At 47.5% G+C, this 23,395-nt stretch overlaps 1 protein-coding gene across 1 annotated transcript in view; it reads right to left on the bottom strand.

Moving 5' to 3' along the window:
• The window catches only part of LOC149339435 (atrial natriuretic peptide receptor 2-like), a 169,547-nt gene that overhangs the window by 77,244 nt on the left and 68,908 nt on the right, over positions 1-23,395 (bottom strand). Inside the window, exon 4 of the mRNA XM_089548223.1 lies at positions 499-622. Within this exon, the coding sequence (XP_089404349.1) occupies positions 499-622 (124 nt within the window). The remainder of the gene's footprint in view (positions 1-498; positions 623-23,395) is intronic.

The following is a 23,395-nucleotide window of genomic DNA, read 5'->3' as shown; positions in this document are numbered from 1 at the left end:
AGCAAACTCATTTTCCATAGTTGCGGCTGCTGTTTGCCTGCACCCGCTTATGAAGTTGTCCAATGAAAGACGCCCGTACTCCGGTGGCTGAAAGATTGCTGGTGGATTAGCTCCGGTAAAACTTAGTAAGACGCGATAGCTTCACGTGTTAAGCTTGGTAAATCTCTTTATTCAGCGCTATGCACTCCTTATATTCACAAGTTATGACGTCATTAGTCACATGGATAACGTCACGTCACGCAAGCGATGGCGTCACATATCACACAGCCACCCTCTTTCGACCTTAACCTTGGGTATCATGGGGTAGCACAGAAAAGTAACACCATAAGCACTTCAAGGTTTGACCTCTGGTTCGCTTCAAGGTCAAAACTGAAAGCACAGCGACCTTGGCTTTGCATGTACTAGTGAAGCCATCGCTTCAAAATCAGAAAAACTATATGAAAATACCACGACCATCGCTGTCAGCGAATAGGTCCAGCACTCCTTACCATTGCTTACCTGCATGGGCGTGCTCTGCGCAGAGAGGCTGGTGAAGCCCACAATGTCGCTGAAGTAGATGGTGACGCTCTCGAAGGACTCCGCCGTCACAGCGTCGCCCTTGATCAGCTGGCTGGCCACAGGCCTGCGGTAGAACACGCAGTCGATCAGGTATAATACGTCTCAATGTTGTGCGCACGCGCTTTGAATGCGCAACTCTATTTCATAAATTATTCAGAATTATAACCGTATTTGCATGTTGCAATTAGAGGCTGAATCATCGGAAGAAACAAAACTTGAAACGCTGAAAATGTCGCCAATGCTGAATCATGCAAATTTATTGAGTTCTAACTGCCGTCGACAATGCCGTTCATAAAAGCGACGATGCTGATTCAGCGACGACGCGATACGCCAGAAATTCGTCGACCGTCACCGACGACTGCTCATATGGGCCGATTAAGCTGGCGTAGTAAGTGCGCGTGTTACATTGCTGTAAAAGTGCGAAGCCGAATTTAAACTCAGTTGGTAAAGCAACCTGGCAACAAAGTGATGAGAAACAACAAGAATTTTCGCTTTATGTCGTCAGAGTATGTATGCAGCTTCAAATGCATTCTTTTTCTTTTTTTCCCAGACATGTTGGGTGATGAACCTAGCTCCATAAGCCGTGCAGCGGTTCGGCGGCAAGTCCTACTGACACTGAATTTGCTCTCAGATTAACTGCGCTCGAACATTAACCAGTATTACATCGCGGTACAGCACTGTAATAATAAATGAAACCGGATATACTGCGTTTTACTCTGCCAGACCCCTCACGCAATCGAATAGCATCACTAAACCTTCCAAAGCTTCCGCCGAGATGGCGCTGCTAACAACCAGTGATTCCCGTTCTGCAGCCAGATAGAAAGGGAGCCAATAACACTCGGCATTTTCAGTTTCCCATGATCATCAAAAGACGGATAATGCCCGCTGCATGGAAAAGGTCTCTCCTAACTGTGCGCACCTGGCCCATGCCGTTAAAGAAGGGATTAATGAAGGAGTTCAAGGGGCCAAGATATTAAAACTTTCGAGAATGTTTACTCTGGCTATATTGTTGAATTTAATGGTTTACATAAAAAGCACAAAATATTGTCAATTTTTCCCGAAATCCAGACGTTCCCGATCTCATACTTTAAACGAAAACGCTCACAGAAATTTACTGCTATTGTGACTTTTTAAAAAGTTAGTTTTATCGGCAGTCAGCAGCAACATTTTTTTGCAGATCGAGGTGGCTTATACGAAAAAGGAGGCGAATTCATGCCTCTTTTCCAACTTATCATAAGGCTATGGTACAGTGCAAGTACCTTTTTACGGCGCATATGACCAAGATACTCCTTGCTTTCGCTTCCACTAAACAGATATATAGAAACCCTCCGTTCAGCCTAAAAACAAACATGATCAAATTCATAACAGCCGTGCCGAGCGAGTGCTTAAATATTTGCATTTAATCTCACAACTGTTCTGTTTGGTATAACTTATTTCTGCTTCACTCAGAAGGTTTTTAATTCTCTTTCACAAATACGGCAATTCAAACAGACGATGCAGTATTTCGTGCTGCATTATCAACTGCACCCATTTGACACATTTTCAAGGCGCCTTAGCAAGTCCTGTACCATATGTTAATTTAAAACTTCGTCATAACACTCTTACACTCTGATCTTAGCACAGGCAGTCAGCTAGCCCAGGATTTAGTTTTCTTGTTCACAGTTAAAGTTCCACAATGTTGTGCCGTTTAAATTTATTCTCTCGTTGAATTCGGCACTGGCAGCCATGCTAATCCGCACCACAATACGATAGCGCATGGCAACGCATTATGAAAGACCGTTCGAAAATGCCTGCTTGCTAAAGCAGCTGGGTTGTAATAACGAGTTCAATGTTTTTACATGCTTTAAAGCCATCTCTTCAACTGCGTGCCCCTTTATGACATGCTCACAAGTTTATTTTATTCAATGTGCAAAATTGTTATGAATAACCAATAGTAGTATGCACTATGTTTCACCTAAGACTTGGCACAATTTTTAAATATAGGCTTTTTTTATTTATAAGAGCGCTTTTTTCGTCATAGCATTGTCAGCGGTGTAGTGCATCAGAATACAGCTAAGGTGTGCTAACTAACAGGTTGGTTTAACTAATAGTGAATAGTCAAGTTTTTAACGATTACTGTTAATCTCTTTAATTATCGAGAGGCGTATAGCCCACCGTAATTAATATACATATCAGTTTTTAGGATTTCGAAAATGCGGTTACCCTCTGCGCTGTCGCCCAGCAGGTTTTGGCTATTTCGACAAGTTACGTGCACTAGAGAGGTTGCTTTGCCTGCAAGCTTCTCGAAAGCGCGTGTATTTTAGCGCGATGCAGCCAAAATTTGTTGGGTCGCAGAGCCGAGGATAACCGCGTTTTTGAAATTCTAAAAACTGATATGGATATCGCTTAAGGTGGGCTACACGCCTTCCAACAATTAAGGAGCCTAATAGTAATAGTTGAAAAGTTAGTTATTGAATATTAGTTAACCAGCCTGCTAGTTAGGACTTTAATGGCGCAATAGAACAAACACAGGAAGACACGTAGACAGAAAGAGCGCCTTCTCCCCGTGTCTTCCTGTGTTTCATTGCACCATTCAAAAATTTTATGATGAACCAACAGCAACTACTTCTGTAGTTAGGACTTCTTGGCTGCATTCTGATGTGTTACACCGCTGATAAAGCTATGGCGCAGAAAGCGCTCTAACACAAAACAAAAACACAACACAACACACAAAACACAAAAAGTCGATTTTAGAAAATTGTGTTAAGACTTAGGTAGAAACTCCATGCATAGTGTACTGTGTGACGCTTCGCCTCGTTGTTTCAATATAAACAGTCCGCGCTGTACGCGTTGTTATAACACTCAAAAATTTCCTCAAAGTGTACTGCTGCAAAATAAATAAAAGGCCGCTCTACGGACGCGTCCCTGTTGAACATGAAAGGCCAGAAAAGCAGCAAAAACGTTACGTGATGTTGGTCGCACGCACTTGACAAAGTGAAAAGCAGTTATCATCAACATATTTGTTGTACAACTACATGACAAGATGACAAACTCAAGAGCTAGTAGAGGGACGCGAGGCAATTATACTGAACACTTGGAAGCGAGCTGCTTCTTTCGGAGCTTCATTATTATCAGCAGCTCTAGCAGGTATTTCTAACACTTCTTGATTGCTTCTCCCCAAATCAACGTCACCCAAAAATATAGCGTAAATTCAGTCGTATCCTGCTCTGCACCCCGTAATTACTGCATTTAACAGGCCTCTGCTTGTTTTCTGAATGGACGAGCAGAGGGTAAATGTTCAAGAGTTGTGCGTTGTCCAAAGATATGCGAGAGCAGTGGCCATATACTACCCTCGAGTTAAAATACCCAGCTCATAAAGCACAAAACAAACGCTTAAAGCTTTGATGCAAAGTGAACAGAGTAGCGTCTAAAGGTCGAAGAGAGGCAGCTAACGTAAGAAAGTTTACTGTCAACATGATCAAGTGAAATGCACAGATCAGAAGGCACATGCTTACCTTCGATGTGACGTCTGAAAGTTGTGTATTTGCATGCTGGATTGCAGGTACACACTAATAAATACAGTGCAAACAATGAATAAATGCTTGTTCTGCTCACTTTGTCAAATCAAAGGATGACAAGTTCAGAAACGCAGCAACCAGAACAAAGTATTTTAGACAACAAGAAGTCGCAGCCAAATGCTATGGCCAGTTATTGGCATATGTACAGAAACAAAGAAACGGCAGAAATTAACCAGGGTTTTCGGTCAAATGAAGCACAATGGATGGTGTCCGATCAACTTGGCAGCAACTACATGTCTGTTTCCGTGGTGTAACATTCGGCTAAAATGAATTCTGGGCGAAATAACAGGTTCAACGTTGCGATCTTGCATGCACGATTTCCAAAGGCTATGAAGTCCAATCAAAAGAATCATGTGACATTTACAAAGAATTTGACTTTTTACCGGGCTGGTTTCCTCTCCTAATGCGCTGTATATCCTTACCGGCCTTTTAGTTATGTTATGTTTTCTATCAAGTTTGTGCCACGTAGCACCTACCTAGGTGCTCTGTAAATTGCATTTTTTTGTGTATACACACGCACACATATCTATATATCCTTTCTGTACACAACCATGCAGAATAAACACCATGAAAGAAAAAAAATCTGTTTCTGCGCTGTAGCGGTTATCACGTGCGCCTCACACGCGCAAGGTCCCCGGTTCGATACCGGGCGGAAGCAAGTTTTATCTTTACTTTTTTTCTTCATTTGCACACACTGATCGAATAGTCAAGCGCTGCTAGTGTAGGATTAGAGGAGACGGACTGGTTGCAGATTGCGGCAGCTGCTCTATTAGCGCAGAAGTGTTGGAGCGGTTGTTAGCTACATTTTAATCCCTAGAGTAATGCTTTCAGTTTGATTAAAATGAAGAAGCACCGAATACACCCTAAAATAGGCCGAAAATTCACCCACTGCGCAAAATAGAAAAGGAACGCGAAAGAATTATACACAGCGGCGCCCCGTTAGGTGACCCTTTCCTGTTGTTGTCTTTCTTCCCTTCCATCAAAAAAGTTCTCATTGTCCGAATTTGAAGTATTACGCATACTTTCTGTCGCTGTTAAGAGCAGAAAGCACTGTAAACGCAATTGAGAACAACTTAGCAATGTTACAACTGGCGTAAGCTAAACAGAAACAATGATGACGTCCAGGTTGCAAAATTTTCGACATCTCAATGCTCGCATGATTCAAGCGGGCTTAAGACAATGTTCCCCAGATTTCGCCGGTAAAGCATTCAGTGCGAATAAACCAAAACTAATTAATTCCTTCGCTGCCGTCCTATGCTGTCTCATCGATGACATTTCCAAGAAAAACGAACCAACCCTGTTCCTGGAGGTCTTCCTGGCAGTGAGGAAACTGAGCTGGAGACCTGGCAAACCTCTTTGAAGCGCGAACTTCCAGTCATAAGAGAGGCTTTCAAATAACCGCCCTTCGTTGCCCTCTTAGGGCCTAAAAATTCTATTTTCCGAGCGCTTCACAAGGTCATAACAACAACGACGGAGAACAGTGGCGGCAATAAGAAGAATTATTAATGCTTATTTCACGCTGCTGTCGAAGAAACCCACGAGCGACTGAGCAAATTTAACTGCCCTTTACCCAGAATGGAAAAAGTTATAAAATATGCTTGTATAGATCTCATAAACACAGCTCGAATCGCACTGTCGGGCGGAAATGTGCAGTAAGAGCATAAGTGCAAGATAACACCGATGGATTCACATGGACGAAATGTGACGCTAAAAATTTATCGGACCTTCACCTTTGTGGTTATGCGAATTTTAGCGACACCTGGGGTGCAGCGAAATGGCGACGACAATTGGAGTAGCTCTGGGCAGGGGTGCCTTTGCTGAGAGTGTTGGAGTAACCGGGTTCAGAAACCAGTTAAGGAGTTTGGAGGTGGGCAGCGGGTGCGTACGGGGCGAGCAGGGACAGGGCTGTAAGGTATGCGCGTGCGTCACGAGTGCGACGGGACGCACGGTCATGCACGGTCTCTTATCCGTGCGTCCACCTGCGTTATATATGCGGTGGAAGGAAAGGGTTCAGAGGAGGAAGAATAGGAGCCCGTGTCTTCTCGAGTGTTGTCATTGTGTTCGGGCCAATCAGCGATCGACATTCTGATCCACCAACGAGGCGCGTTGTTATTAAGTTATACGTTACATCACTCCATTTTGACCAATTAGCGCGATCCTCTGCGTCTCGTCTTTCGCAACGACGACGACACCACATAAACGGGTAACGTCGCCTTAACAGCTTCGCTGTAGAAATTCGGGACCCCCCAACCCCTTCAAGTGAAACTTTGGATACCCTACAGTGGTAGCTGTGTGAATATCTTCCTGCAGGCTTCGGTAACCGGTGTGGAAACTACCTTCAGTAGACCGCCTAAATGTTGCGCAAAGCCGGGCTTCTCATCTGGAACACCTCCTCTCAACTCGCGGCCGACGTTGTCGTGAGAGTCTGACTACTACGCCTGCACACGTCTATCCTTTCCTATAGCAACTGAAAATTTAATGCGTTATCATCAGTACTGCCATCTTCGCAAAAAGTGACTGTCGTCGGCGATAGATCTGTGAAGCCTTGAATAAAAAATTGAGGGGCGAAATAAAGAGAGGAGAATGAAGTTAGAGGAGCGCTGCGTTAATGACTCCAGATCGTATGCGGCCAATATTATAATGGAACCTGTAAAACTGGTGCCAAGAGTTTTCATGTCACGATTGTGGCTTTTTTATTCGATGACTCCACACCTTGTTATGCTGTGGAGCGAAAAAACGGGGGGGGGGGGGGGGGGGGGAGCTTTACTTCAGATGTGTTTAACTTTATTCCACCTGCCTCATATTTTCAAAAATGCGACTTCAGAAGATCACAATCGCTAAGAACGTTCACACATGAAATTATCAAACAGGAGCCGAGCGATTGGATTGTAAAACATTTATTGCGTCGAGAGCAGGTTGCGGAGGCACGTACTAGATGGCCGCTAGCCCATGGCTAGCGGCGACCTCGTTGGCCCGCTCGATTGCCCGCACTTGGATCTTGGGGTCCGAGCTGACCAGCACGGCCTCCCACCACTCGGGAGAAGGGAGCTGTATCAACTCCGCCGGAGGCGGATCATCTGCGCAATTCCACAGAATGTGGTCGTAGGTGGCCCTTTCACCACATTTATGGCAGTTTGGATCGTACTGGCCAGGGTACATGAGGGCAAGCAGAGCCGGATTGAGAAGGGAGCGTGTTTGAAGACGGCGCCAGGTGACTTCCTGCGCTTTTGATAACGTTTTGTGGGGAGGGGGATATGCGCGCCTCTCCAGCCTAAAGTGATGGGTGATGTCATGAAATGAGATTAACCCGTCCCTCGTGAAATTCGGGTCGGAGGGCGCGCTCACTGCCCGGTCGACGAAACCTCGGGCTTGCGCGTGAGCCGGGACCCAGATCAATTCAACTTCTCTAATCGGAAGGCGGGTGTTTTGAAGGATGCGGAGTGAGGTAGATGTGATACGGCCCCTCGCGAAATTGCGAATGGCTGTTTTGCAGTCGCTGAATATAATATCAGCACGCGTGTTCGCTATAGCTAAGGCTATTGCCGCTTCCTCCGCCGTCTCGGAGGAGGTGGTTTCTAACGACGCGGCCGCCAACGGGGCGCCGTTCCCGTTCACCGCGACCACTGCAAACGCTTTTCTCGGGGTTTGTCGGTATTCCGCTGCGTCCACGTACGCCACGTTGTCGTGTCGGCTGTATTTGGTGTGTAGTGCGCGAGCCCTCGCTGTTCGTCGGCCTTCGTGGTGCGTGGGGTGCATGTTCTTGGGTAGGGGTTTGATCAAAAGAGCTTTCTTGATGTGCGTGGGTAACTGCGTTTTCGAGTCTCTCTCTGGGAGCTGTTCGCACATCTTTAGTCTGTATAGGAGGGCCCTTCCCGCGCTCGTACGAGTGAGTCGTCCGAGCTGTGAAACGAGGTGCGCCTCGCACAACTCCGAGAGAGTGTTGTGAACCCCAAGGGCCAGCAACCTCTCCGTGGACGTACTGTGCGGGAGCCCAAGGGCCGCCTTGTAGGCCTGCCGGATTGTAGCTTCGACCTTGTTTCTTTCCGCCAGCTGCAGTTGCAGGTAAGGGAGGGAGTAGACGATCCTGCTCAGCACGAAAGCCTGCACAAGTCGACATAGATCTTTCTCTTTCATGCCTCGTTTTTTGCTGGAGATCCGTCTGATCCGCCGAGCGAATTTCCTTGCTCTAATTATTTCTTTGGGTTTCATTACTCGAAAAAGAAACATGGCTGCCATCTCCATTCCTTCCAGTAAAGAAACGTGTGTTGTGGGATCGCTGTCTGCACCGCCAAATCACAGCGTCACGATGTCGTAGTGCGATATAAACATCTTTTGTTCCACTACACTACAAGCTAAGTTATAGATACGCTTTCAATGAACGAAGTACAACATCGGTCGCAAGAACGATGCAAGCGAACGCAGGTGAACAGTGAAAAGAAAAAAAAAAACAAACATTCCGGGAGGAGCAGCGACAAATATGATTTGCGCGCAGAATTGTGCGAGCACCGCTTCCGGGGTAGTTTGCAACTCTCTCCATGAGCGCGCGTGAGTGAAACTACGTGAGTGTGCGCGCGTGCGATTCCGCGCAAGTCGTTGCGGCGTGCCCGGAAGGAGCAGAATGGATTTTTGTCCCAACAATCTCTGCTCGGAACTCGTAATCAGGATTTGTCTTCCGCGTTGGAGTGCCCGCTTTCTTCTCTCGCTACGCCGGCGGAGAAAAATCGCCCGCAACGCGGCGCAGTTAGTCAAAGCCACGTGCGGCGGCAGTAAAGCGGCGCTGGCGGCAGCAAAAAGCGGCGGCAGTTAGGATGAGAGGAGACGGCGCTGCAGAGGCCGCAACGCTGAGCTGTCGGCGACAGGCCCGCGGCAACACATCAGAGAGAAAGGAAAGCAGTAGTGTACGCCGCGCGTTGTCTCCACGCTTGAGCCTTCAATCCTCTTTCTTTTTTTTTTTTCGCAGGCTCAGCAGCATATGCCGAGTGCAGACACGGTGCTGGTTAATGCTCGCTAAGTGACTTGATCTCGGCGAAGGTGAACCCGCATACGCAAGACTCCTCTGAAAATCTCACCGGAAATTGTGTGGTTACTTTTCTCCCACTTTGTAACCAGTTATTTTTCAGGTAAAAATGACTGCACTATAGTAAGTTCCCGTTGATGAACATCAGAAATAAAAGCAACACATATTACCCTTTGTTTTCCTTGGTTACAGCGACTGTATTATTTTTGTTCATGGTGTTCATCAACGGGAACATAGTAGTGCAATCATTGTTACGAGGAAAATGATTGATTAGAAAGTAGGAGACAGGTAGCCCCACAAACAGTCCCTCATTTACCTACCAGCATCGGCTCTCTTTCGCACGCACGCACGCACGCACGCACGTACGCGCGCACACACACACGCACACTCTCTCACACGCACGCACGCACGCACACACACACACACACACACACACACACACACACACACACACACACACACACACACACACACACACACACACACACACACACACACACACACACACACACACACACACACACACACACACACACACACACACACACACACACACACACACACACACACACACACACACACACACACACACACAGATTCCCCTTTTTTTGAGTAAACGTAAACTTGGAAAGTTCCCGACCCCACATGCCGTGCATTAAAGAGAGACGATTGGTCGGAGCCGCTAGATTCGGCAGGAGTGGAATATTTCGAAAGCTCTAGAATTATGAACGCGCAGCCGGAAAGCCTGTCATCGTTGCGAAACCCTCCATGTTGTATTCCAATGCGTTTGTTTTTCTTCGTCTCGAAACGAGTGTATGTCTCTGTACCGAAGCATGTCATACTCTGCCCTGTACTGGAGTGAAATGCACCGAAGAAAGGGTCCTGAAGTCGTTAGCAAACCCGGCATGCCTAACAGCGTTGAGTTGATGAATGCGAATGACGCTATACAAAGCTGCCTACTGGGTTTGGGAAACTTAACGGCGAACATGTCTTTGAAATGCGAAGGGCGGGGCAGGGAACAAAGTTTACCCAAGGAGAATTCCAGCGATGGCATGGCTGAGCTTCTAGCCATAAATCAGAGCACCGCAAAACGAATGCTTCAACTTCCAAACATTACAGAAAATCACAGCAGAGGGCACTGTAAAGTTCTAGGGCTGGCAACGCAGGCGAAAGAGGCCATCAGCTCTGTGCGAGTATGTGGCTCCTCAAAACTAATCAAACTTCGCTAAACAAGTTTCTAAAAAAAAAAATTATTCGAAGCGCTGGAAGTAAATGGTTACGTAACGGTTTGGATCGAGAGCTGCGTTGGATAGGTTTCATGGTAGCATAGAAGGAACACGTTTCATACTGCTAAGCGACGGGGGAAAGCCTGCCACGGGAAAGTTGCTAAACGATTCACCTTTAGGCAGACCGCACGGGTTGTATACGGCTAAGCGAGTGCCACGGCTCTGTACTGAACACTTTTGTTCCTGCAGAAAGTGCAGTCGTTGCAGGCAGTAAGTGATCGGTGTTTTGACGTACGTGTACCCTTGGCTGTTTTCGACCCAGCATAATTTGCAAGACAACTTTCCCCATGTTCAAAGTTCTCGTCAACACTTCCTTGGCTTCACTACAGGACATATCAGACGGTTTCGGCAAATCAAGCCCTTGCTCATTACCCTTTTTCTCTCTTTCCCATTAGCCAGCCTTCCTGCCTGCTCCGCAAGTGCAGCGAGAGGGAGAGAGCATGTAGGTTAACTAGCGACGCACCATGGCAGATTTGCGAACTTTTGTTCTCTCACGGCCGGACTGAATGCAGCGGAACGCGCGCTCAGCTGCATTCAGTCCGGCCGTGGTTCTCTTTCTTCGCTAGGTGGCGCTTTGTAGAGGATCGTTCGGTAGTCATGCCAGCAGCTTGAGCTGTGACGTCAGGCACCGCTGCACTTAAGTGGCGCCATATTGTGACCAAAAAAAGGTTGGCTAAAGTAGGCAACGGCCCAGTTTATGCGTAAGCGGTTGCGGCTGCTTCGCGCTGCCGCTTCCTGAGCTCTCGTTTCAGCGCAGCCCTCCTGGCATCAACTTCGACCGAAACGAAAGTTCCGGAAGTTGAAGATTACCCCTCATGTAATGTCCCTTGTGGACACTTGAGGAAACAATAAATAAAAAATAAATAAATAAATTCGCTCAGTACACGTTGTCGCCGATGCCGCTCCCGCGGCTGCGAGGTCTGCGCCGTCCGCCGTTCCTCTGTCTGGATACGTCGCCGATCGGCTTCTCGCTCGGCAGCCTTGTGATCAAGAGCGCGGCGAACGTCGTTATCATTTATTATGTATTAGTTTTAGGGCCGGAAAAGCTCTGCTGGTCTAGATTCCGCTGTTTTTCGTTTATAATTTTATCTTTCTCTTGAGAAGACAAATAAAGAGGCAGTAAAAGCAGCGGCTGCGCAATCCGCGTGCGCTAGTTTTTTCGGTTTGTTTCCTTCGGCCACCCGCAAAGGAAATGTTGGCGGGAATCTCTCACCAAGCACTTTGCTCCGTTGCAGTACCAGAGAGGAAAACACAGAACCCATTAGACCGGCTCACATGGCCACTGGCTTGCTTCGTGGTTCCGATAGCGAGCGGCGGGCAGCATGGCCGCCTTTATTCCTTCTTTCAATCTCTGTCGGCAACTGTATCCCTCGATTTTCTCCACCTGCTTCTTCCCTTCTTTCTCCCACCGCCGATCCTCCATTCGTTATCTCATCTTTCTCTCCTGGCCGCTTCGATCCGTGACCTTGGACGGGCTTCATCCACGCGACGACTAGAGGTGGGCTCTGTATAACGGCTCACGCCGTTAAGCTAAGGGACTCGTTGCTTATCGCGCTTATTTACATGGCAATTCAGGTTCTCTTGCGCGCCGACAACTCTTTACGAAGTCTGTATCATCCTGCCGCACATCTTTCCATACCTGGCGTCAGAAATAAAGCTCGTGTGGCGTCGTCTGTCGTGATACACATCATCTCATACTAGCTTGTGACGTACACTCTAGTCCGTAAACTGAAACCGAAACTGAGACTACAGAGGAAAAAAAACTTCAGTTGCAAGTTATTTATTGAGTGCTGCCGAATTTCACGAGATTATTCATATTTACTAGTGTCGTACGCATCACTGCCGAGCACAAACGCGCACTGAAAAACATGGTGTCTCCACTCCCTCCAAGGGGCGCTGAAAGGGGCTCTAATGAAGTTGCGTTAAAGAACGCCATTTCACAAATGTCCTCCAGCAAAAAATTTTTGATGCGCTTTGTAAAAACTGAGTCAACTGTACTTGAAGTTTGAATTTCAGTGTCTTCGCGCCTTTCCCTTTCCTCTCGTCACTTTTTGCTCGCTAAAAGGGCGGCGCTCCACTGCCAGCCCCACCGCCGGCGTGGAGCTTCTTGACCCGTCCGAGCTACGCCGCTTATTGGCCGCGGCCTTACTAGTTGCCTCACGTCTGAAAGAGTCTAGCCAACAGCCATCTACAAACTGGTATACGCAGGAAAGGTGCGATGGAGGAGGGTGCAAGCATGAAAATGTCTTTGGAAAGGGCTCGCCAATTTTCGCGGGTGATTGTGGGTTTTCTGCTGCGTGTAGAAGTGTATTATTCGGCTCATTTGTTCATGACAGCCCGACGCAGTGATTGAGTGAGTTGATGTGCTCTCCTCGGAAGGCGTCTCAGAGCCCCTTTACGTCTAGTTTTGTCAAAAATTTACTTTTATTTCTCTGTAGGGAAAGCCAGAAATCTGTTCAAGGCCAGAAAGAGGCATCAAAAAATCTATTTTTTACTAGGAACGAAAACTGTACGGGGCGATCCTCACTTTTCCTTTCCCAGACGTTAGAACAAGTACCACTTTGTTCTCTGACCCACTGATAAAGTGCGCCTCTGACCCACTGATAAAGCAAATAGGAAATAAAAAAGTGGTGGAGTTCTAAAGCAGTTGAACCGAGTAGACGTGCAAAAGCATGCGCTTAGCATGGTTTGCTCATGGTTTTGCTTTCCTGGGTCGTCGGCACACCCGACGACGATATTAGACTCAGGTTAAACCCTGATCGAGGTTAAAGGTACACTGAAGAGGAATCTGAACTTGTCTTTTTGCCGCGGGAACTCGATCTACACGTTCCGAGCTCTCTTAGAAACTTCTATGTATTGCCCTGTGTGGCTGATTTCCGTAATTAAATCGAGTTAACGTCCGGCTCCCGCCTTTTTTTTTAATTCTCCCGCGTACGGTGGGCGGAGTCGACCAACGCGTGGAGCGCCTTTCACCCAGTCCCGTGGCGGGTTGCCGCTCTGCCATCGGCGGAGTAATACGCAGTAGTCCGTAGTAGCAAATAGTTCGCGCGTATTTTTATTTCTGCGGGCTTATTTTGCGGCTATATTATCTGCGAATGAAACTATTTATTCATGGAAACCTAAAAAACAAAATAAAGCGAAAGCAAAGCCTCTACGGAGAATTCAAAAAATAAAGGCGGGAGCCGGACGTTAATTCGATTTAATTAGGGAAATCGGTCACAGAGGGCAATAAGTCGCAGTTTCTAAGAATGCTCGGAACGTGTGGATCGAGTTCCCGCGGCAAAAAGACAAGTTCAGAATCCTCTTCAGTGCACCTTTAAGCTGATCTGATCTGTTCGCGGCGCAGTTGGCAGTTGATGATGACGGCGAAAGTACGTGGCAGTTTAACACGAGGCTTGATTGGCTGCGGCGATAGCGTATAGGGCTCTCGCGCAGTGGCCAGCGAAGCTGATCTGTTCGCGCCACCAGGGGTTCGAAACCCAGTTGCGGCAATATTTATTTTATTTCTGCGTGGTCTGCTGCTATGCTACCTTTGGCCAAGGTCACCCTCAAGGTCACTCTCCTATTGGCTACTGCTGGAGCGACACTCCTCCGAGCTTCCTCCCATTGGCTGCAGCTTTCGCGACGCTCCTCTGACCTAACCCGAGTTACTCCGAGGTTTCACACAAGATTCTTGGTTGGGACCATGCTTAGTGCTTTCGCACTTGAATCTTCTACTTCAACCGCATTACCATGCTACTACTTAACCCGCTTAAACCTGATAGTAGCCACCATAGTTGTGGCTAAGCGCCTTCGACTGCGTGCCATTGCATGGGAGGCTGCATACTGCGATCTTTGTGGGTGCTCAGAAAACAATTGCCAGGTTGTGACGACGTCATATCCGGACGCGAGTAGACACCTGCATGATCCAATCACGGGGACCGGTGGGATTGCTTAATCAGAGCCAGGTTGGTAGCCTTATTTATAATGGTGAGGGTTGCTACCCGGTCCAGTGGGCTACCATTGATAGATTAACCTTGTTACGCCTGCTTCCATTGGCCAGTATGCGTATATGCCGTGTGCCTATACATGCCGGTCTCTGCTAGTGTTGATACTGGCACCGCTTCTAACGAAATGGCTGAGATCGAGCCGCTGGGCTCACCCTGTGCATTCATAGACTTCCCATAGGTGTGTCCCTGTCCAAGTGAAGAGCTAGGGTGCCTTCCTTCAGAACCAATGGCAGATACTCTGGAAAGCTGAAACTATGGTGGGTTTCTGGTGAACCTCTGCCAGGCTGATTGGACACACCGTCGGCACAGAAGTATACAGTAAAGCCGAGAGGACGGGAACCACGTGTCTCATTTTGTGGCACCGTGGAATGCGACGGTGTTGTCCACTAAGGACCGTTCTTTATATTTTTTTATTTGAACGAATGTCTTGTTTCACCTTGCATACCTTGTTTTAACATTGTGGAGTGAGGAAGGAAGGCAGTCAACAATATAAAAAAAAGCCGTGCTGCTGGGCACAACATGAGGAAAAAAGCGGTAGGGATTTAACGTAGTTAAACTGAGTAGATGTCCGAAAGCAGGTGTTCATTCTTCAATTGGACGGGACACTTAAGCTCCGCCTTATGGGTATGACTCGACCGATAGCTTTAGTGGGCTAATGCCCATGTATGCAAAAGTAGTCATTCTATAACGTCCATAGATCGCGGCAGGTCCTCATACCCCTACCAGCGCAGTGGTGTAGTGGTTGAGCGATGCGCTACTCCCATGGCAGGTGGTTGTTTCTATCGCACCCACCGGTAGGGTTGAGCCCATGTTGTTAATCCTGAGCAACCACTCGTGACCAGTCATTAATTTAACTGCCAGCTGCCACGGTGGGCAGTTTGCTTACAATCCGATGGGAACGTTGTGATGACGCCACAAGATCACGTCACCTAGGTGGCGCGACACCCTCCTCCCATTGGCTGCAAATCGCGCGACGCTCCTCCGAACTAACCCGAGCTCACCCGAGTAACTCCGGTAAGCTCGGTTTAGTTCGGAGCACAGGACAAGATTCTTGGTCTAGGCTGCTACGTCTGAAGCAGTGCTTTTGCACTAAAAGAAAATTTCGGAGAACTTTTCAGCTCATCCTGAAGGGTAGGACGCGATCGTTGGGGTCCTCTTAGCACATCACTTTGCCGATACCCACGCAGTCGGGCAGACACATAAGGCCTCCCATTAATCCAAGTCAAATATATCCAAAGATATCCAATCCAATATATATTAAGCGTGTACGCCGCCGTACCTAGTGCTTGCCCTTTCGCTTAGACACGGCATTGGCCATAATTCTTTTTTTAACATTTGCGCTCTATGCATTTGATTCAAAGTTACGGCGCATAATAATGACGTCTTGCAGTAGTTATCCAATGCAATGCGTGTAAGCTTCATATCTTGGGATGAATGAATGAACACTTGGCTTTTTTAGTGCTTACGCCTGGTCAGTCGAGACAGATCCCTTGTGAACTAGAGCGCAGAACCATGAAAATATATCGCGCAAAAGAAATATATAGTTCGTTAAGCGTACCGTATATATATTTCAACGGGTTAAAAGCATTTAGGGAGCCTTGAAATACTGCTGTGCCTTTCGCCGCAGAGAAAACAGACCACTACCCTAACCTGACTTTCACGCAGCAGCGGTTTCCTTTCGAGGCTGTCATTTGTGTCACTTTACAGAAGGCGCCAGAGAGCGGATAAAATAAAACATCGTTACCAGTTGTGGTCAGCTCCACCAAGCGATAAAGGCCATCGTCTGATCCAATTTAGCCGCACGCGCTGTTTCTTGCTCCGGGAAAAAATACTCAAGAAAGAGAACTTTAACGCACGGGGAGCGAACGGCGTAGTATTAAGGATAACGCAATAGACTCAAGTTCGAGAAGAGTTTGCAGCGAACCCCTTACCGCTATCCGCGTTAAGACTGCTGGGTGGAAGCAATACGTACTGATTAAGGTGCTATCGGAACGAGGGGCGTTGCCGCAGTAGCAACGGGAAGGCACAAAGTACAACTTGGAGAGACGCCGTAATCATTAGGTTGATGCTTTTCGCTCTCGCGTTCATTCGGTTCTAAGAGCCGCGGCCCCGTAACTCCAAATTCTGTTTACCGCGGTTTCTCGCAATGGGGAGACTGGAAAGTCCGCTATTATGCACTGTTATACGAGCCCTCCACGAAACCCGCACTCCGTAGCCGGTTGATGGCTCGCGTGGGAAACGGGCTGCGTGTTTTGAAAACAGATCTCAATGGGAACGGTGGAAAAGGAGAACGCGGGCACCGCCGTGCGCTCGGATTGGTTGCCTCGAAAGGGGAAACCCTGGTGGCCTCGCGTCTCCCTTTATTAGCCGAGGTTCCCTCTCCGTAACTCAAACATGCGCGCGGCCTCCTCCCCTCTTTCCGACTCCCTATTCCTCTTCTTCCCATACTTGCAAAAACCCGGGGATGGCCATAAAACGCCGCTGGTGGGGTTCCACGCATCACCGCTCGTTTCGCCAAGACACTACAAAATCGCTACTTATTCATTTTTCTTTCATCTTCTCGCTCGCAGCTTTCCCTTCTCTGCCTTTCTATCTGACCCTTTTGAAGTTCAATTTGGGATGAAAGGTACCTTAGATATATCTTTTCTCTAAACTGCTTTTCGCCTTCCCTATTCCCTAAGTGCCCTTCACAAAACCGCTGCCGGACTTTCCACCAGCGGGTGGTCAGTAAAAATGTTCCTCTGCAAAGGGTGGATGGGGGGGGGGGGGGGGGGGCATGCGCTCGCATAGTGCATTATAGCTGTTCGTTACTACAAAATACACCGTCCTCCTTTTCTAACTTAGTGGAACTTTAAAAATACTTTATTTGACAGAATGATGGCGCGAAACATGATATGAAAACGGAGTCGCCTGTTTGCGAGCGGCAGTGGCACAAAAAATTCCGTTGTGAATGAGAGTGGTGCGGGGACGAAAGAGGTATAAAACGCGGCAACAAATAAAACAACGAAGGTGAAGCGAGCGCGGGAAGCTCTCGACATGCTGCTCGAGGTTTAAGAAAAAAAGTACCTATTTGCCGTCTATTTTCAGACCCTGTTGCCTAGAAGCTTGTTCTTTTTTTTTTTTTTTTTTGCTGTGAAATTTTGAAATACGTCTCCAAAACACCACATACAAACGCCAAAGTAATGCTTCCCTGAACATCCACGAAACAAACTTGTGTGAAATTTTCACTGCAACCTGAACTGAAATATTTCATTACCGTACCCACCAGAAGTGAAAGCTAACGCTGTCATCAGTACACCCAGAAAGCGAGCGAGCAACAAGGTGGTGAAGACAGGATAACAATAGTGCACGAACACATCTTACACCAAAACATTCACCTTACTCCATGTACTGCCGTGGGCTCGAAGTTGTAAACGGCTGCTTCACTCCGAGGCTGTTGGACGTTACTTTGGCTTTTTGCATATTAATTTTTAGCCCCACCGTTCTGCTCTGCCTGTCTAACTCATTGATCATACTTTGCAGTTCATGTCCTGAGTGACTTAGCAAGGCAATGTCATCAGCGAATTGCTGATTACTAAGGTATACTCCGTTAACACTTATCGCCAACTGTCCCCAATCCAGGCCCCTGAATACCCCCTGTAAACAGGCGGTGAATAGCATTGGCGACATCGTGTCTCCGTGCCTGACACCCTTCCTTATTGGAATTTTGCTTACTGCATGGAGGACTATTGTAGCTGTGCAGTAGTTACAGATATCTTCCAGTAATTTTACATAAGGCTCTTGTACACCCCGATTTCACAATGCAATGCCTGCATGACTTGAGGTTTCGAGTGTGTCAAACGGTTTTTCATAATCTATGAAGGCTATATTTAGGGGTTGGTTATACTCTGCACATTTCCTTATCACCTGATTGATAGCGTGAATATGGTCTATTGTCGAGTGCCCTTTATGAAAGCCTGCTCGATCACTTGGTTTATTGAAGTCTAAGGTTCTCCTGACTCTATTAGCGATTACCTTAGATAATACCTTACGGGCAACAGACAAACAGTAAGCTCTAATTTCTCAGGTCCGTGACGTCTCCTTTCGTACGGATTAAGAATATGCTAGCGTTCTTCCAAGCTTCTGTTACGATCGAGGTCGTAAAGCATTGCGATTTCATACACAAGGGGGCTAATTTTTCTAGCACAATTGACTGCCTCTTGAGTCATATCAGCTGGGGACGTTCTGGCATTCTAACGAACATACTGAGTGAAATTTCAATTTTTAATGAGTTGTTACAAACTCCTCAAGGACTAAGTAAGCAGACAAATGAAACTCAATGCGCATGTCTGTAATGGAACAGCGCATGTTGGAATAAAGACAAGTCGATGATAAAATGGCTTACAATTGTGCGTGAGGGCGCTGAAGGCGCGGAAGCCGGCGGTATAGGACAGTATATCTTTTTTACGCGTGGGCAGAATTACACTTTCTTAAAGTGAATTCAAACTTAATTTTTAAGTCTGCAGCGAATTTTTCCTGCAATCTGCGTGCAGCTTCCACCTTTAGAAAAGGCCGACTAACCCCTAACATTGTACCTAACCGAGGTTTTCGCTATAAAAAGATGTGCCGGGGTCGCTGGTAAGAACAATGCAAGCTGAGCAAACGAAGATATCAGAAATATTTGCGGCAGGCAGAATAATGCTGAAGAAATGGGCAGGCTTGCGTGCACAACGTCGATAAGGTCGTTATAACACCTGTGTATATGGCTTTCATAGCCACACACACCTTGCTTTGTTGTTAATTCTTTGTTTGTCCTCAGCTTTCTCGAGCTGCGTAGCGCATAAGCTGCCGCTCCGAACTTAACACGAATGTTATTGCCGCGTTTTGCTCCTCAAACGCGTAGAGTACAGTGCGACAGTAACCGTATATCGCCGCCGTCAGACAGCGCTTAAAAGATGAACGTAAGGCAGGATGGGTAAAAGGAATTGATGTTAAGAAAGTTGACCTGACCGGCTCTAAAAAGCTCGCAATCCTGCCTTATGTTCATCGTTTAACAGAGGGGTTCCGAAATGTCGCAAAAAGATACGATGTTAGAACGGCCATTCCTGCTCCCAAAAATTGTCCAGTGTTTGTGCCTTAGCTCGTAAGAAGACAAAAGTCCGTGAAAGTGTGCGCCAGTGTCAGGTAAATCACAAATCCAGGTTTGTACCGCGTAGAACACAGATAGTCTACAAAATCCCTCTTTCCTGCAACAAGTCCTATATTGGTCAGACCGGCCACTGTTTGAATATCCGCGTTTTCGAACATAGGAATTGTTTAGGCCATGATACGACTGAAAACTTGCCTAAACATTGCACGAAATGTAAATGTCAACCTCTCTTTGAAAGAACCGTTGTGCTTGGGAAAGCGCGGGACCAGCGCACGAGGGAGATAATAGAAGCTTTCCGCATCATAAAAAGGTGGCGACGACCGCGTAAGCGACACATCAACTGCGTTGACGAAGAATGAGCTTACTTACCTGGATTCAGCAGTGACCTAATCGCATTTTCAAACTTTTGTTTCTCTTGTTTTGACTGTTCATTTCTCTGACTTGCTTTTTCAACCACGTTTGCCTTCTTTCATGCGTTTTTTCATGTGTTCTTCGCTATTTAATCTGTACACTTCCTATGAATAAATTCAGTTATGAGACAGCGCTTGTCCGTATTACCTTGCTTCCGCCCCGTCCTTCTTTCGCACTGATTTTTTCCAAACATGCATCCTCGGGGTACGACTTCCGATTTCGATGTGGATGAGACAATGACCTTTAATGCCTCACAAGGCTAAACTGAACTCAACTGCGTGGTGGTATGGCCCAAGCTATGGTACAATGACCACATGATGATATGACTGTGACTATTGGGTACATGACCTTGACCCTTGACCTTCACCCTTGGCCTTGCCACTTGACTTGAGTGGAGACTATGCTTAACAGAGCTTTCGCTCGTATTACTAGGTTCAAGCCACGTTGAACCCCAGCCATCTTTTCTTGGTAGACAACGCTGCAACTGTTTCTCGGCCCTTATGCGCGCACCACAAGTAGAACCTAGGAGTGGCGCCATAAATTCGCAGTAGACGTGGCCTGTACGAAGCCACGTGTTTGTGTCACCGTTTTGGAAAACTCGCCCCCTGTTCAGACTGCGGTTTCGGCAAAAAAAAGTGTCCTCAGCTATCGGGAGAAACCCTGACGCGTTGCTCTGCTGCCGTTCCGGCCTGTGTTGTGCGTGCGGCCCGCGGGCGCCGCTGGCGGTCCGATTCAAGGAAGACCTTAGAGGAACCCACTGGCTTGAGGATCTGGAACTTGGGGCCTGACGCCTGTTGCGCGACGGCTGTAAGGAAGATACTGCGGCCACCGGAGAACCTGCTGTGTTCGGGCAGTGTGCTCCTGACTCTCAGCAAAGGCGGAAGACAGTCTTGCCGATCTCTGATCACCTCGTTTCAATGCTAACCACAATTTAAATAAGTGCGAATGGAGTTGCTTCTTTCTCTTCCCGCTATCCGGTCCCTGCCTGCGTCCTTTCTTCTTGCCGCGCTCCTGCAGTGGTTCGACACCTCAGGCCAAGCTGGTCGTAGGTCGTAATAGGACCCTAGGTCGTAGTAGTCAGTGGATGAGTTTTCACTATCTCTAGGTCGTAAGAGCGGCCAGCGTCACGCCGCGCGAAGCGCCGAAAAGGGAAACAGATTTTCATGTGTGTCGTGCTGGAGCGCTTCCCTTCTCGCGTCGGTCTGGCTTCCGCGATATCGCTGAAGTTTACCCCACGAGGCCCCTCTTAACCCTAAGAGATATAGCTCTCGCTGTGGCAAAAATAATAACAACTGAACAGTTCTCGATATTCGATGCTAGAACTTAAATATATACTCATAAACATAGCAGAAAATCGTTTCCGTCACCAAAGTGACGCTGAATACCATCTGCAGCTGGGTTGCTGAGGAACCATACGACTACCTCAAGCGTTGTACCAGACATAACGCTAACCCAGATACACGCCCGCACATCTGTACATGCGCGCTTGCAAGCGAGCGCATACGCGTCTGCGGCGTCCTCTGTAGGTTAATGCAGAGTCCATTGTGAACGTTTGCACCGCAGTTACTACAGGACTCAGAGAAGACGTCAGTGCGGCTTCGGCCATACATGGCGACCAGACTCTGTGTCTGGTTCGTGTCCGAATGAGTCTGGCTCCGATTGATGAAAGACGGCACAAGCTCTACTGTCGGGAGCAGGAACGATCATCTCCCGCTCCTTTTGTGCTCGTGACAAAGACTCGGAGTCTGCATCTTTGCATGCGGTGCGCCTTGCAGTGGCAGGTGTCAGTTACAGGTGCGAAGCGCGCGTTCCGCCTCCGCATAAAGCGCCGTACCGCCCGCACTCTTTGCTTGTTGCAAATGGAACAGGTGTATCTGCGATCAGGAACAGTGCTGAACGAAGCTATTCCCTCACAAAATGCGTTCGTTTCTCGTTTTCTTTTCTTCTTTCTTTTATTTTGTGGGACTACACGGAGGGCAATCTTCTGGCTTTTGTGTCACATTTAGCACCTCAATATGAAGGCCTTTCTTTCTATATTTCAGCTCACTAGGAGAAACACTGATTATCACTACATAAACTAATTAATATCAGTTCTATTAATGAACGAACAAATGACCCAGAAACAAATATCTCTCAGATTATTAGGCGCTCGTCGAGACAGGGAACCATCACGAGTACGTGAACGCGCTATTGAACTGCTGAAGAAATGAGAATCCTAACGCAGTCCACCGCAGTTGGGTACGGTGTTTAAAAGACTCGGAGTAAAGTTAAAGACATTAACAGCTAAATATACAGACAAAAAGTTAAAGCCGATTCCAGCCAAGCCAGTCGACTGCACGTTCACTATAAACCTGGACGCTCATCTTCATAGCCGCGCTAAGGCCAGTTCAGGGCAAAGGCATCTCACAGCGATCTCTCACTGTTAGTGTTTTGCGCCGGCTGGCCAGTTGCTGTATCTCTTCACTCCGTCTGACTCTCGGAAAAGGTTGTTTTTACTCATTATGAGAAGGAAAAGATATGACCACCAGTTTCTGATTATTATAAAGCGAAAGCAGCGATAGTCAAGTAATGTTGGCGTACTTTTACTTTACTCAGTTGTGAAATAATAAAAATACTGCATCAAGTATGAGAGCCATTCCCTTTTACTATCTGGCCAGTGCCTCATTAAACTCAGCGTTGGCTCGCAGCATTTTCCGCACTGCCCATCCCCGCCAATTCCGTTTCCTTTATCAGCCATCTGTAGATGCGTGTACGGTAGCCGACTCGTCGTATGCTTAACAACTTCCTTTTGAATTTTCCTTCTCATCTTTCTCCAGAGAAAAACGCCATGACGGAGTATACGAAGTGCCCCCTTACTTTGCAAAGCGCTGAAACTTTATATTATGCTATTCAAGATGCTTTTAGTTTGCATTCCGATAAGTGTTGAGGAGGAGAAGTTTAGGTTAACCATATGGGCAGATAGCGGCTGGCAAACAGTTTTTTATGTCAGTACCCAAATAACCTTTGCGGGCATTCTAAAATTGGAAATTGTGGAGTTTAACGTCCCGATACCACACGTGGGCAATGAGGGACGCCGTATTGGAGGGCTCTGGACTCATTTGGACCTCCCGGAGCTTCAGAGCGGAAGCTCTATTCCTCTCATGCAAAACCCCAAGGTCACGTCGCTCCGAAGAATGACCTCCAAGCGGCGGAGCGGGGGTGTGGCTGTGACGTCATACCATGTGACTCGCCGCGCCTAGGCACAGCGGCGGCGCACGGAGCCGGCGGCGTTGCCTTCGCAACTGCGTTGAACAACATTATTCAACGCTGACCTCGCAGTTCCACTGAACCACGCCACTCGCCGTTCATCTGATAAGGTAATAAAAAGCGCGAAGCGTTGCTTGACGTTCGCAGGTAGTCATGGAGGAGTCGCGCGCTGGAACCAGTGTTTCGGCTGTGTATAGTAGACT

The sequence above is a fragment of the Amblyomma mixtum genome, chromosome 6 (genome assembly GCF_055824585.1).
Source record: "Amblyomma mixtum isolate Tamu chromosome 6, ASM5582458v1, whole genome shotgun sequence".
Lineage (NCBI taxonomy): Eukaryota > Metazoa > Arthropoda > Arachnida > Ixodida > Ixodidae > Amblyomma > Amblyomma mixtum.
Note: the sequence above shows the minus strand (reverse complement) of the source record. Positions and strands in the feature narration are given on the sequence as shown.